At 44.8% G+C, this 15,243-nt stretch overlaps 1 protein-coding gene across 15 annotated transcripts in view; it reads left to right on the top strand.

The window, feature by feature from the left end:
- The window catches only part of FOXN3 (forkhead box N3), a 200,564-nt gene that overhangs the window by 110,160 nt on the left and 75,161 nt on the right, over positions 1–15,243 (top strand). For all 15 annotated transcript variants that reach the window (XM_080593476.1, XM_080593472.1, XM_080593484.1 and 12 more), the window contains one exon: positions 13,164–13,228. In XM_080593476.1, the coding sequence (XP_080449602.1) occupies positions 13,164–13,228 (65 nt within the window). The remainder of the gene's footprint in view (positions 1–13,163; positions 13,229–15,243) is intronic.

Raw genomic sequence — 15,243 nt, 5'->3', positions numbered from 1 at the left:
TCATTATAGGGGCGCTGAGCCCTGGCCCGCCGTCCTTTTCAGCACCTGAATAATGCGGGAGGGAGGGGGAAGAAATGGCAAGAGGAACTGGAGCGCTGGCACCAATTAGTCCTCAGATTACTGAAAGAGGATTGCAATTTCAAGGCCAAAAGGAGTAGGGAGTGGGTAAAAGGATTTGAAATGAGATTATGGGACCTAAAAGCGCCTTTCTTTTGTTACGGAAATAATTCAACAGTTTTGCTGGAGCCAGTGAGACAATCCCGTTTCGTGGCTGAAGTAGGGGAGCTGTGTCCCGTTGCTTTTTAAGGTTCTTTGGCTAAGTTGATCCCCACTCGCATTTGTTAGCGCTTCCTGCAAAATCAAAGTGTTTTCAACAAACAAACAAAAACGGAGGAAAGCTACTGGCTCATCAAAAGGCCTGTTGTTTTTCAGGAAGCTTATTTGTATTCTTTGAAAGGGGAGCCAAGGGAAGGAGGCAGATTGAACTCCTTTTTTCTTTGGGAAAACTTTTCCCGGTGGTTACCACGAGACCGGCACCGGTCGCCCTCTCGCCACCCATAGCGGAGACGAGTGGCGGTGCCGCTTGTTGGCTTGCTCAGAGATGCGGGTCCTGTAGCTCCTGCTCGCCTTCCAGCAGCCTCCTGTCGGCACAGTAGCGGTGCGTGTAGTCCTCCTCCTCCAGGAGGAAAGGGCGCGAAGCTTTCCTGCCCTGCTCAAAGCGCCCACGATACACGTGAGTCTCTGGGACTGGAGGCTGGAGCTTGCTTGGAGGCAGCAGAAAAAGAGGGCTCTGTCCGCTCCCTCCCCTTCCAGAAAGAGAATGACAAAAGGGAGAATTGCAGGCGTTGTGGGTTTAATGTGAAGTGTTTTGGCTTAGTATATTAAATGGCTGCAAGACTGGGTGAAGTGCTGAAACGTTTTCTGCCCTTCCCAAGAAGGAGGATGTTTCTCTTGGGCTGGCTTAAACACAAAAGGCCTGTAGAGATCATGAATTTATCTGTTACCAGCCTTTTTCCTTTCCTTTTCCAGTAGAACTTCTCAGTGTGATAAACCAATGCAGGCATGCTTGGAAGCCCTGCTTCGAGTTCCCTGTGCCCGCTAGTCCAGGGGAGTCTCTCGGCATGAAGCAGTGGGTGCTGCCGTGCTCTCGATTTCCCTTACTTGCTGGGTTTCACAGCAGCCCGTGTTAGATCTGCTTTCATAGGCAAATACTTAAAGCTGTCATCCTGTGTGGCACCGAGTTCTGTGGGCAGCTTCTCGCCACTCAGGCTAGCCCTCAACACCTGTTGTAGGGTCCCTCCAAGAAAAGAGGGAAGGGGACTGAGGGAGGAGCCCACCACCAGAGCTCCCACACGGACAGTGAGAACGGGGATTGGTGAGGGAACACAGGCTCTCGTACTGCCCATGGGATTTGCCTGATTGGCTTAATAAGGCTTCCGTGGTAAAGCTGATGATGCTAAAGGCATCTTGTGGCACACAGTACCACAAACTTTCTGAAATAAGATAAAGATGTAAAAAAGCAATTCAGGAGAGGAGATAACACGGAGGAGGAGACCATTGAGGCAGGGGTTAGCAATGACAAGAGAATGGCAAGGCCTCTTACAAGGAGGAGAGCAAAATGCTTTGAAAAGGGCAACGGGTGCTGTGAGATGACAGCAATTCCTGCTAATACCCCGCATCCCTTCATGCTTCTCTGTGGTGCAAACGTTAGGTGCATTATTTCTGACCAGGAGTTGGTGTTGCAGTGCGTTGTGGCTGACGGAGAGCCACAGGCGGTGCCGGCTGCGCCTGGTGTCGGTGGGTGGCTGAGGGGTCGGTGCTACCAACAGCTGGATGTGCTGCTCCAGTCTGTGTGTGTTTGCTTTCAGTCATCTGTGTGTTGGCTGGGAAATGCAGCGATGTGCTGTATATGACGCTGAAAAAAGAGCCTCGGCTGTCAGTGAGGCCACTAACACGAGAGTCAGCTGGCCAGGTGTGGCAGAGCGACTTGTTCCAGTTCCCCCCGTGACTTGTCAGAAGTTACTTTAGCACGTGAAGAAAATATTTCTGCCTAATTGGTTGTAGTAAACGGATGCTCTAAATTAATCGTGTCTTTAATGTTTAAGAGGTTATGTCCCGTTCGTTTTATGACTGATTAGGATCATTTCACTAGAATGAGCAAGCTTGAGGTCATCTGGTGTTTGAGCAGCACAGTTTGTTACTTTCTGTGATTTGCTGCCTTAGAGGGCACGAATGCTATCTGGAGATGTCAGGGTGTCAGTGTCACTTTCTAAACACCAGTGAACCATAATTAATTGTTTCCTGTAATCTAACTCATTGATTTTCTATATTTGAGGTGATCCGAGGAACAGCTTTACTCCAGGGATTAATTACAGAGAGAGACTGAGAGTGCACATACACTTAGGAACATATTTTTGCTAGTTAATTCTAATGAGGATTTTTTCTGCAACCGCATGGCAGATCCCGAGTCAACTGGAAGGGGAATTTTACAGTATCTGACAGATAGCCATGCCCGTCCTAACAGCTGCTTTTGGTGCTCGTCGTTAGTGAAATACCTCTGGTTTGGGGTTGCCCACAAGCAGGTGGAGCTTCCAGGGCCTCTTGGCTCATCGAGGAGAGAGCTTGCGGTCTCCTCTCCTGGCTGTTAAACAAGAGCTGTTCAGCAAGGGGCACAGTGGGCGGCTGAACTGTCATGTCGGTTTTCTTGTGTAGCTTTCTCAAGCTTTATCAAGAGAGAGTTAAATGGCCTAGACTCTCTCTCTCTAAGCTTCTGTGTCTTCACACAAGGTTATTACCAAACTGCTGTCTCAATATACCACGCAGAAATAGTAAATTTAGATATTTGCAGCTTTGTTGCTTTTTTCATGTTTGCAACAATTTTTTTCAACCTTCCCTACATGAAGTTGCAGCTGATAAAGCAGAGATGTAGAAACCAGTATCTCATAGAAACCTGCACTTGAGAGCACAAGCAATTGCCTGCCCACCTTCGCCTTTCCTCATACAGCCTTCGTTTCTGTACCTCTGCTTTGTCTGCTGCAAATCCCGGAGCGAAGAACGGGGTATAAGCCGTTTCTTACCAGGTCACATTCAATTTCTGTACAAACACCTGAGAAGCAGCAGCAAACGAAGGGAAGCATAGACCAGATCACAGATTCCACTGTGGAAGCTGAGATTTGTTGAAATAACAATGCTACAAGACATTTTCTGGAAAGGTAGTCTCCTTTTTGGTAAGGATGCAACTTCATCAGTCATATGAAAAATTGCTGACTTAAAAGTAGAAGGGTGACTTCTTGTTATAAATTATGGAAAGGTCAGCTTTTCTTTTCCTTCACACGTTCTTCACGTTCTTCATTCATGCAGGTAATACTGTAACTTGAGAAAATTATTATAATGCTATGAAGTACAATGTTAGTGTTCTCGACAGGCAGAACAGCTCTTCTCAGAGCTAAGAGTTAGGGATAAAGGCGCACCCTGAATGGTATTTCCCATTACAGGTGGGAGGTTTATTTTTCTCCTAGGATGAAAGTGGCTAAAGATAATTTAAAAATGAGTAAAAATGAAGTCCTCCGAGTATTTGTTTACAGTTAGATTTGCAGAATGTGTGAAACTCATTATTTCATAGCTCTGCTTTGAAAATCTCCAGTAGAAGATACTGGGAGTTGGGTGCTGTGGCTATTGCCTACAGCTCCTAACCAGAGCTCAGTTCTGGTTCTTCTTTTTGAAAGAGGCTGTAAAGAGGAAGTAAAATTACATGCGAGGTCTCACCTGCCCCGGCCCTTAACTTTGAGGCTTTTCTGGAATAAAAGGATAATTCCCATCTTATCCTGATTGGTTTGGACTGATAGGACTGAATTCCGATAGGAATGAATTCCGATAGTCTGATAGGTCAGACTGGTGCCACTTGGTTTAAACTGACTGCACAGTGGTGAGCATGTGATAATTGTTTTAATTTCCTCCATGTCCTGACCTGGGGCATTTGGGATCCATTTACGGGAAGCGTTGAGCTCTCATGGGTGCAAACACCACCAGTTGGTGATAAGGAGCCCTCCTAGGGCAGCACAGAGCGGCCCGAAGCCAGAGCGGGGGTGTCCGCAGGCTGGTCCTGGGCTGCCTCGGGCTTGCTGGCACTTTTGGGGGTACCTTATCACCTCTGAGGGTGTGTTTTCCTTTCTGTGCATGTAGATGGTATCTCTGTAGTTCTGTGGGTGGGAAGATCAATTTAGTTGAGGTTTCGAGAATCCCTTTGAATGCAAAAAATAGTCTTCTCTTTCATCTTCTGGTAGACTGTAGACCTCTTTCCTCTTCTGATAGATCTGTAGACCCAGTCCGTGGGGTGGAACAGCCCACCATCAGGTGCTGTAGCCTCGGGGTGTGTGTGTTGGTCTGTCCCTTCCCCGGCCCTAAGACAGACAGAGCTCTGGATTCTTCGAACTGAGCATTGTGAATGAGTGAAACCAGACAGATTTTGGTACTTTTTTTTTTAATGCCTTAGCAGTTCATTTCTAAAACTGTAACTCTTAACAATAACTTGATCTTTATACATTACACTTCTGGTGATAGATGCACACACAGACTGTGTATCCGTTGCCTTTTAAGCACCTTTCACACCGTGCAGTACAGTCCTCAGGCACTGATCTCTTTGGGGATAGGAAGGGTCTGTGACCATTGAACGCAGGGCTCTTGTAGCCGATGTGTGTGAAGAGGTAGAATCAAAAAATGTAATTGGGACTCTCCAAATATGTGAGTACCTGGCTTCTGTTTTATTATCATCATCACATCTCCAAATATGTGAGTACCTGGCTTCTGTTTTATTATTATCATCCCATTTTCTGTGTTTGCCTAACTTTGTGATGTGTGCATCAGTGTGTTGTACAGCCCAGTGCCTGCAAGTCCCCGCTGCAGAGGGGTGTGCAGCACTGCCGAGCCTGTGAGCACATTAAGCTTCCCAGGGAAAAATACCCTCAGCATCTGGGAGAGGTTAAACGTTCCAGGGGAGAGGTTAAACATTCGTTTTGTCCTCTGCTTCTGTAATTCCAGAAGCCAGATTAGTTCTGAATCATCTGAACCACATTCATTCAAGATTAATGAGAAAAACCAAGTATGGAAAATTTTAGCTGGTAAGCGCCTTGGCTTTAAGCAAGTAATAGAGGAGGAGTTCATATTGGCAGCCGCCTGCGGGTCATGCTTGGCTTTGAGTCTTGCTGGTACTGAAATTCATGAAATGAGGAGTCACACCACACCGGATAAATAAAAATTTCAGCAAGTGACATGAAACATTTTGGGGAGGGGGGTGACTTGAAGACTTCATCTTCCTTTTTGCCATTTATTTCTGTTCTGCTGGAGATCAGATTTGCTCTGTTGTGTGCGCACATGTTTATAACTTCGTGCATGTTCACGGTACATCAGTGTCTTTAACCAGCAACGTGTTCTCCCTAATGGATTTCTAGCAGAGACGTGCATATCGTTTATCTGAAGTCTGACGGGCCATGGTTAGAAATGTCGCGGGAGTGTTGTGCAGAAAGCGTTTGTGAGATCCAGCCAAGTGTACCAGCAGGGCTTCCTGGACTGCTGCAGAAAGAATAAATGGAGAATTCAGCACTAGAGCAGCAGAAGTAAATCGGGTCACCTTGGGCTTTTTAAATTGTTGATGGGTTTCAGTTTGGGAGAAACGGTGGTTTTGGTACAACTTTACAGCACTGTGCCTAGCTGGTGGCTCTGCTGTTCTGTGGTGGTTCATAGTGAACCAGGTGCTCAGCATCAAAGTTCTCCAAAGCTTTGTCTGTTTTCTTAGCGTTAACTATCAGAGTAGACTCTTTGTTTACATCAAGTTGAAAATTAAGGTGTGCCTAGGTATAGGCGATTGTTAGGACTTGTTTTATTTTCTTGAATCTGAGATTAAAGACTTCCTTCTTCCAATTCTACTCAAGTAAAAACAAAACTGAAATGAAGCTCTTCTTCCCCCTGACTTGTTTTGCAACAGAGGCTATCATCAGCGAACTGGAGTGCTCCGTTTCTAATTTTGTAGAACAGAAGAGAACCAAACTTCTCCCAGCTGGCCAGGTCAGCGTTTGATGCTGCTATAGTCCAAAAGAGGCCACGGCCCTCTGTGGTCTTCAAGGCTGCTGGCCGGCCCTGGATAGGATCGTCTGCTCATCTGGGCAGCAGGGGACTGGCCTGTGGTGCCTGCAGGAGCTGGCACGGATGTGCTTCGTAGCACATGAGCAAGTTCAGACAACTCTGAAGTGTCCCCAGCCTGACTAGCACCAGTTTTTCATCCACTGATATATAGCCTAGGAGCCAGGTAATAACAGCTGTGGATTAAGGAGAGACAGCGCTACAGTGTGTGAAGTGACCTGCGGTGTTTTTCCTTCCTTCAAAATCAGGAAAAATAACAACCCGTCCTCTAGTAGAAGTGTGCTGTGGTGTTCCTTCTCTAACTGCATGTGCTTCAAAACACCTTTTTCTCATCTGATGTGTTGTTACTTAACGATTCTTTATTCCTCCCAGAGATATGTAGACTATGTCGGTAAGAACATATTCCTGTACTTACCACAAAAGAACAAAAATGAAACTGAGGAAGGAAGAAGTGACTTGCCTGCAGTCACAGTGTGATTCACTGACTGGTAGAGGCAGAATGAGAATTTGAGGCCGATAGCCAGCATCTCCTGATTCCACTGGAGACAAATCTTTTTTAATTAAAAGTAATGTGGGACAGTTGTCTCACCATAAACTTCTAGCTATATATGGACTTTTTCCTATTTCAATGTTCAGCCTAGAATTATAATGTGCTCACAATAAATGTTAAAACATTTAAAAGCAGATTAGTGGCAAGTTTGCATTTTCTCCATGTGTCATACTTCAAATAGCCATTTCTTTTGAAACAACTCCATAGAAATCAGGATTTGTAAAATTTATTTAAAGAACAATTCCTTCATTGTTGTCCACAAGTATATATTCAGCTCTTGGCAAAGACTGAAATTCTTGCTGAAGGCTACAGCGTCTCACCAGGGAACAAGAAGGCTTCATATATCACTTCAGCAGTGAGAACGGTCTTTAAACACCACAGCAGAGTCATTGATGGGCTCCGAAGGACACATGGCCATGTTTTTCTTGAGAATAGGAATCACCGTTTTTATCCCAAATTCTGGAAATATGAGTGTTGTGTTTGTTTTTTTCTTTTTTTTTTTTAGATCCCAATTTCTTTCCCTTTCTATTTATTTATTTGCATAATTTCTTCTTTTAAGTGAAGACAGTGGCAGGAAAATGGCTTTGGCTATTTGGAGAATACAAAGATCTGGCCAACTTTCCACTTTTTTTTTCCACAATTTTTTTTTTTCTGGTGTTCTGTTCATGAATAGCTTTCCTGTGCAACTTTCCTTTTGTCTTTAATAAAAATTCAGATGTAATCCCTCTGGCGGTCACGACATATAGAAAACTCATTTAGAGTGCGCAGGAGATCAGAATGATATTACTTGCCCGAAAATGTGTTAGGCACCCTAGAGAAACCAGCAAAGACTCCATCCAGGAGCTTAAAGTCTCCATCCCCCGTGTCGCAGTAAGTGAGAGATACCGAGAGACAATAAAAGCCTGAACTGCAGAGGAAAGAGGAGCATTACCAGAATATTAGATCAGTCTTCATAAATTAGAAACTAGTATTGTGAATTCATAAATCTTTTTAAGAATAATGTTGTGTCAGTTATGGAAAATCTGAGCAGATAGAGTAATGGTTTTGTATTTTTAAAATCTCTAAAGTAATCAGATTTCATTAAAATCAGGAAATACCTTAACACGTACCTTCCAGATATTTTTTATGTATTGTCATTAGCCAATTTAGTAGAGCTTTTTTTTTTTTTCTCCTTTGATTTGAGAGGAAGCTTGCTTGACTGTTGCTAGGTGATAGCTAATTGTGATATTAACTGCCAGCAAACTGCTGGCAGGGATTGTGTGTGTGTTTTTTTTTTTTCTCCTTGTTAACAAAACGCATGTGCTGGAGGTACAGCAGTATATAAATGCTTCCATGTCGCTCCAAATCTGTAACGCGAGGGACCAATTTCGTTAGTGCGGCTGTGGTACTGTGGGCAGGCGCTCGGCGGTGTGGTCGCCATGTTACTCTAGGCCCGGAGGCCCGGCGATGGCGCTCGGGTCGAGGCCAGAGAGCCGAGCTCGGTCGGTGGCAGAGGGATCTGAGCAGTGTAGGGCTCAGCAGGAGGCTGAGCAGGAGGGCTGACCGCAGGAGGGCTGAGCAGCGCTGGAAGAGCCCTCGGCCAGTGTGTGGTGGCAGCTGCCTCAGGTTAAGGCTGTGTGCGCACTCCAGGCCTCCCGCCACGCTCTGGCTGTTTTCACGTGAGGACCCGAGGTGGCCGGCATAAGGACGTGCTGTTCATCTTCCAGCATCGAAAGATACCGCATTCCCAGCAAATACACTACCAAAGTTTTTTCTCAGTTACCACCCCATCCTAAATTATTTTTCAAGGAACAGTAAAAATTGCAGTCTTCCAGCTTAGCTGGGCACCTTCTGGCAGCAGGCTGCGTCCAGCTTACCTCAGGAGCTGCGTGCACTTTTCAGGGGCACCGTTCCCTGCTGCCACTACATGCAGGGTTTCATGGACTGCAGCCAGATGAAAGCACCTATTGCTATTGTTATCTCCACACCTTTGAATGTAAAAATGGTGGTGTTGCTATTGCTTTTCAGAACTTCTGGAGGTGGGTTTCTCTACCCACAAGATGCTCCGCTGGTTGCTCTTTGACAAGTGGTTTGCAGTTTCCAGGTTTGATGTCCTTCTCGACGTATCCTTCAGTTAGTTCACTGTTGGTCGGAGGTGTGGGTGAGGAATTTTACGCTGTGGGATGGGCTGGTGAGGGTGGACCTTCAGCATGGGGCAGTGATGCCTATTGGCCCTTCACCTGGCATCTGCAGCTCCTGGAGTTTGTTGCATCGCTGTCCTGAAAAATGCCAGTGGCCCCAGCACAAGGGCAGCATTCGCCAGGGGTTGGTGCCTTCCCAGCCACTCCTCATATCCCTGGGAACTGCCTGTGCTGGTCTTGGGGCAAAGAGCTGCATTTCTTCCTCCTCCAGCTTTCTGCAAAAGAGGTTCTTCGTTCAGTCATCACTGCTGCCTTTGCCCATCGTGTTGGCCGCTAGTAGGGGCTGGATACAGCACCCCATGGCGCTGCAGCCCATCTGCAGTCCCGCAGCCATTTGCTGCTGCGTGCCTGGTGTGGGTGCCTAGTGTACAGCAGCTCTTGGCTCACAGCTGGCACCACGCATCCTTCATCCCCTTCCCAAGTGTCCTGCCCCGCGCTTCTGGTGCTGCTGTGAGGGCCAGGCCAGGCCACGCTTTGGCACCAGCTGCCCTCCGGCAGGGGGCAGAGCAGCTTCCCACCTCAGGGGCCTGGGAAGCCCCCCTTGTGGGGGATCTGCTGGGCAGGTTGGTTGTTTCCCCCCTTGCCTGCGTCCTCCTGCCTGCCCTCAGCCTCTGGGCACATCGGGTAACGCAGTCATTGGCCTCTGTTTACTGCCTTTCCTCTCTGTTTTCATCAGCCCTTAATTGTGGTGTGCCGGCCCACACAATTGAGTTTGTTTTGAATTTTCAGTTGTTTGGGTTTTTTAAATCTATTAATCAGGCCTTTCTGACAAAGAGGCCTGTGAGAGTTTTTGGCATAGTTGCGAAATACTGCAACTGTGAAAGCCCCTGGCTTTTTTTTGTTTGTTTTAGTGCTTGGCTTTAGGAACTGCAGTCTCTTTGCTCCGATGTGAATTCCAGAAGACAAAGGCTTTACATTTCCTTTTTTTAAGTCTCTCGAAGCCTGTGCACGTTTTAAAGACCTTGTAAAACACGTGGCATGTGTTTTGGTAGCAGTAATTGAAGGGAGCTTGGGCATGGGCTGGCCTCTGGGGCTGGCCGGCCACCAGGACGCCGCGCTGGCTGTCCCACAGCTCTGGCTTCCAGCACTGCGGTGTCCAAATCCACACATTCCCAGGGAATGTTTTAGATTTCAGCAAAGCAGCATTTTCCTGGGGAAAAGCCTTCCCTCCGAAAGACCCCTGCTTCCCCTCCTGGGTCATGCAGTTTCCCATGCCCAGGGCCCAGCACAGCGAAGTTTCCTGCCGGCCGTGTCGCCAGAAGAAAAGCTGGCTCCAGGGGAAATCCAGTCCCACTTGTCACTTGATGCATGTGCAACAAATTCGATGAGTTTGCAACAAATACTGTTGCACTCTGGATATCCCTTTAGCTAAAGGTGTGCTTGAAATGACCGTTTTTTCTGCAAATCAAACCAGTGGCCCTTGACAGATGGGTAACCGTTGAGGTTTTCGCATCTTCTTATCCAAAAACTGTGCTAGTTAGTGTTCTTTCAATACGATCGTTTGAAATTTCAGCTCTTTACTGGTGATCCACGCCCAGAAAAAGTACTCTGTGCTTGTCTGCTGCTGGGAGGTTAAGTCAAACCAGACCTGTGCATGGCAGCGATATATCAGGTCACTAGCGTTCTCGCAGTGAGTGATACAAGAGCTCAAACTAGTTTCCATTTTTCTTCAGTAGTTGTGTGGGGATTTATTGGAAATGAAATTTGACCTTAGTCAGTGTGCTTAGTTCATAAGTTAGGGAGAAACTCTGCTGTTAATAATTCTAATTGCATAAATGTTAATCTTACAACGTGTATTGATTACAAATGCTAGTTCATAAAACAGATTTCCTATTTTTGTTTTATAGGAGAACCAGTCACTGTTCTCCAGTCTGTTACAGACTAAACTGAAGAAACGATTCCTTTGAGAAAATGCCTGAGATGGGCCAAATTTTTTTTTTTTTTTTTTTATGGACGATCTTTAGAAGAATGAACTTTTAAAAATGGTTTCCTAATCTAGAGCTGGGAGAAGCAGCTTTTGAACACTTTAAAGTGAGAGATGATAGTTTAACTCTCTCATTTCTTAACTTGAAACATGTTTTAATAATTAATACCATCTGAAACTTCACAGGCATAAGTTTGGGAACAGAAAGACAATTTCTCCAATACTGATCAGGCTTAACTAAGCTCCAGCAAAGCCCCGCAAGCACAGAAGTTTGTTGTTTGAAAGGCTTGACCGGTCGCTGTGGTACATTATTTACATGCTTGAATTCTTCAGCTTCCTTCCCTGGGAAGGCACAGTTAATTTTCTCAGTTCTTGTGGGTTTGTGCTGAATCAGATGGAGTTTTTTATGAGAGCCTTGGGCTTTTATTCAAGTTGGAAAATAAGATAAATCACTATTGCTTTGTTTCTTTAGTGGAGACATTTGGTCTATTCAAATATATATAAGTTTTTCCCTCTCTTCCCTTTATAGCCCTCTTTCACCCAGACAGAAGCGTACAGCAGCCCGGCAGTGCCATTTTGCTACAGCTCCATCTCTCAGCTCCACCTTTTTCCTTGGGTTTTTGAGACGCCCGGAAGTGCCACACTGCGGATCCCGATTCCTGTGGCAGCAATGCGGTGCAGTATGAGGGCTGCACCGCGGCTTTCCCCTCGCAGCCTCATGGCTCCTGTCCTACAGGTTGACCTGGACTGTGCCGCGATACAAAGAGGCGAGCCTGTTTGACAGGAGTGTGAATGCCCTCAACAGCCCTTGACCTTCATCTGAGCTGAGGAGCTACACTTGAGGAGCTGGCGCTTGCTATAGGAAATGCAAACAATTGGTTATATTAAGCCGTATGAAGTGAGCGTGTGTATTCAGACAAGTGCATGCCCCAGTGCACTCGAGCACTTATGAATGTAGACGTACTTAACTTCTTTTTGGTCGTTTTGGTCTCTGTGTCTCTCAACTCCCCTTTTTGTTTAGGAGTATTGAAGGCTTTTATTACTTGTGTAATTGCCTTGGATCCTTTTATGGTCTGTATTTTAACACTTTATTTAAATAAGCCACACAGTGAAGTTTTTATATGTTAGCACAAGAGTCTCTGCAGAATAATTGTAAAAGTAGGTGTTCGTTTTTTTCTTTTATATATGGCATTTTATCAAAACTTTGCTCCTGCTGTAAATGTAACAGCATCTGTTTTCCATTTCATTGCATCGTAGCAGCAGTCAACTCAAACAGGACAAAGGTAACTTTGAACAAGAATGGCGTGTGGGGTTTGGTTCACGTCTTGCATCCGAAGAGGAAGATGGGTTACCTACAAAGGCAGAGTTGCCTTACCAAAGGATATTTAGTCTCTTGCTTTTAATTTGTGCTAGAATTTGGATGTACAGCTATTACTGATACAGCTTATTTTTGTGATAGTAATTTCAATAAAATCCTTGCGTAGTAGAAGCGCGTATGATTGTCTTAGAGGGCCTATGTGGGAGCCTGTTTCATTAAGGAGCAGCCTGTTGTTAAGAAACAACCACCCATCCTTCTGCCAAACGCGTGGCACGTGGTGGAAGAGAGCGGCCCTTCTGGAGCAGCGGGGCTGCTGCGGGAGAGGTGCTGGCCGTGCATCTCCGCGGGCAGCGCTGTTGGGAGTCAGAGGCGAGCTGGGAGCTCAGGGAAGGACCCGTTGGGTACCCGAGGGTCTGCCATGGGCACGACTGCTGAAAAGGCGAGAGCAAGCAGCCCTGGTCACTAGCCCATGTGTATAGCAAAACCAAGCTTGGTTCCTTCTGGCGCTCCCAGGACAACTTGTTTGCTGCAGTGGTTCCTGGTGCAGTGGGTGAATCTCTTCACACAGGGCACGCTGGTGGCTGTAGTCGTGTGTAGGTACAGGAGCCGGGTGGTGCTTGGCCGAGGTTTCTTCATGTCAGTACTTTAGCTGGAACGGTGGGTGGTTATGACTGAGTAACAGCCATGAAGCGCTTGGGTTTTTAGCAGATGGCTTTGAAAAAAGGCATATATTTTGCTGTACCGAGAATTCAGTAAATATTTTTGACGTTGATTTGCGTTTTGTATATTATTATTTATGCCAAATTGCTTTTTTCTCTCTTCCTCTAAATGAGAGTGTGGGTGTGTGCTGTGCTGAGGAGTTGTTCTTCTTGTGAAGAGAATGCATCTTGAATCAAATTAACCTATTTTTAAAGTGAGATTTGAGACTTGCTTGAAGGCAAAAATGCCATGAAGTAGCATTAGCTTTAAAAACAAAATAGCATTCATATAAATAGTAATTTACAATTATTTAATGTAAATGAGATTTTCTTTACACTTATTTCTTATTACCTTTAGCACATCAGGTCCACCCATTTGGCCAGGAAGCACCTTTTTCAAGAGAAATGGAGCCCTTCTACAAGGTAGGTGATGGATGCTACATCTCGGAGTAACTGTTCTACTTAACAAATACCTCTTGCAAATTGCACAGCTTTTGTAATATTCACTGAGCAAGAAGTAACTAAGTGTTTTTGTTTCCTTTAATCTGTTTCCTTTATTGCGCATCTGGTGCCTTGAAAATGACGATTTACTGCATAAAGTGAGTGTAGTCTATAAAAGTTGCTGCTTCTTTTTTCTTTTCTCAGATTATTAATTTGCTTACAGTAAATTATGACAAAGGTGTGGGTTTTTTTTCCCCTATGTGTGGAATAAAGTGTGCCTAGAACAAAATGTTCCAGTAACACTGCTTTTAGCTGTGCAGATGAAGCAGGGTTGTTCTTTGTGAGATGTCCTTTCTTTTGCTCCCTAATTGTGCTGATACCTAAGTGTACCCAAAGGTAGGTAGCAGAGCTATAGCAGGTAAATGGTGTTTAAGGGTGCCTATCTTCACAGAGGAACTTGAGATATTTTCTTTACTTTAGATGGACAATATAAACAGGTTTGCAGTTTTGATATGTGAAGATTTTCAGTCTGTCTTAGCGGACTTTTTGCAATCATCGTTGACTGCTAAATGTATTTATGTTTCTGCTGTTGTGCACATGGAACTGCCGTCATTCTTAAGGGAAGTGTCTTGAGAGCACAGAAAGCTGTTTGCCCAGACTCTATATGTTTGTGTATGGTGCAGAAGTAACTTAAGTCATTTAAGATGATTTTATGGTCTTTGCAATCAGTTGTCCATGAAGTGTCTTAGTTTTGTGTTCATTCACATGGTACCAAGAGTTCTATGGCTTTCTTTCTGGCAGAAAATGCTGTGTAACATCCTCCAGAACATTTATCCAAATTACCTCGGTTGAAGCCTTACTCACAGCTAGGCCCACAAGTGAATAATTGGCAGTCAGTAGTGCTCACCTACCACCCACCAATGTAACACAACATCTGTAGTTTACCTGAGAATGTTTTTCAACTGATTCCTTGCACATACGAGAGTTTGCATCATTCTGTTATCTAATACCTTTGCTGAGATTTGCTCATACACGTTTTAAATACATTAAAGCATTTAGATTATTTCTTAACAGTCAGAGACAATATAAATTGTATAGCTTGGCAGCTTTTGAATTTGGTCTCAGTAGGGTAGATCTGCAGTCTTTGCAGTCTGGGAATGTTGTTGTTTTTAACACTGTTGTGAATAGATAGGCTTGATTCATTTTCATTTGTTCAAGAGTTCAGTTTTTAAACGTTTACCTGCACATATAAAGTTTTTGTAATTTAGTTTATGGAATTTAAAATATTTTGTCAAGTCTGTATGGCGTAAATGTTTTATGTCTTCCTTTCATGCAAGATATCCAGGAACTAAAATCAACTATTTTGTAGTCGTCCCTGCCTTGGCTGTTGCTTAAAACCTTCTGCCAATGAAAAGTGCACTGTTCTCCACTCTCTTCTCCTCTGTCCTCCTCTGGCTTCCAATTGGGGGGGGGGGGGGGGGGGGGGCTAAAAAAATTTTAAAAATGCAAAACATTTCTTCATATTAAAGAAATAGAGAAAAAAAGAGAGATGACTGCCTTTTCAAGCAGCTAACAAAGCCTAACAGACCTTTAACTGAGTTGGCATCCTGTGTTGCTATTACAAGGGGAAAAGCCAGCCAAATTGAACTCTAATATACACGATCCAGCAATGAGGTTTGAAGGATGAGAGTGTGAAGAAAAACTTCTTAAGGTTATCTTCTAACACTTACTGGTTTTGATTTTAAGACAACAAAATAACAAAGCCTTTCTTTCTTCCTTTCTTTCTTTTGTTTTTCCTGACAATGAGCTCTTTCATGCACAGGCTTCAGCAGGTTGCATGGAAATAGTGTATCCACCTCTTTGCTGCTTCTTTGTTTTCCATAAGACCTGTGTGGAGGAATGCTAGCAGCTGCAGGGAGGTTGGAGGTGAGGGGGTGGAGAGGTTTATCAAGTCCTACCTTACATGACCATCTTAAGTGCCTTCTGCCAGTGCCTAT

The sequence above is a fragment of the Anser brachyrhynchus genome (assembly GCF_964034855.1).
Source record: "Anser brachyrhynchus genome assembly, chromosome: 5".
In the NCBI taxonomy this organism is placed as follows: Eukaryota; Metazoa; Chordata; class Aves; order Anseriformes; family Anatidae; genus Anser; species Anser brachyrhynchus.
Note: the sequence above shows the minus strand (reverse complement) of the source record. Positions and strands in the feature narration are given on the sequence as shown.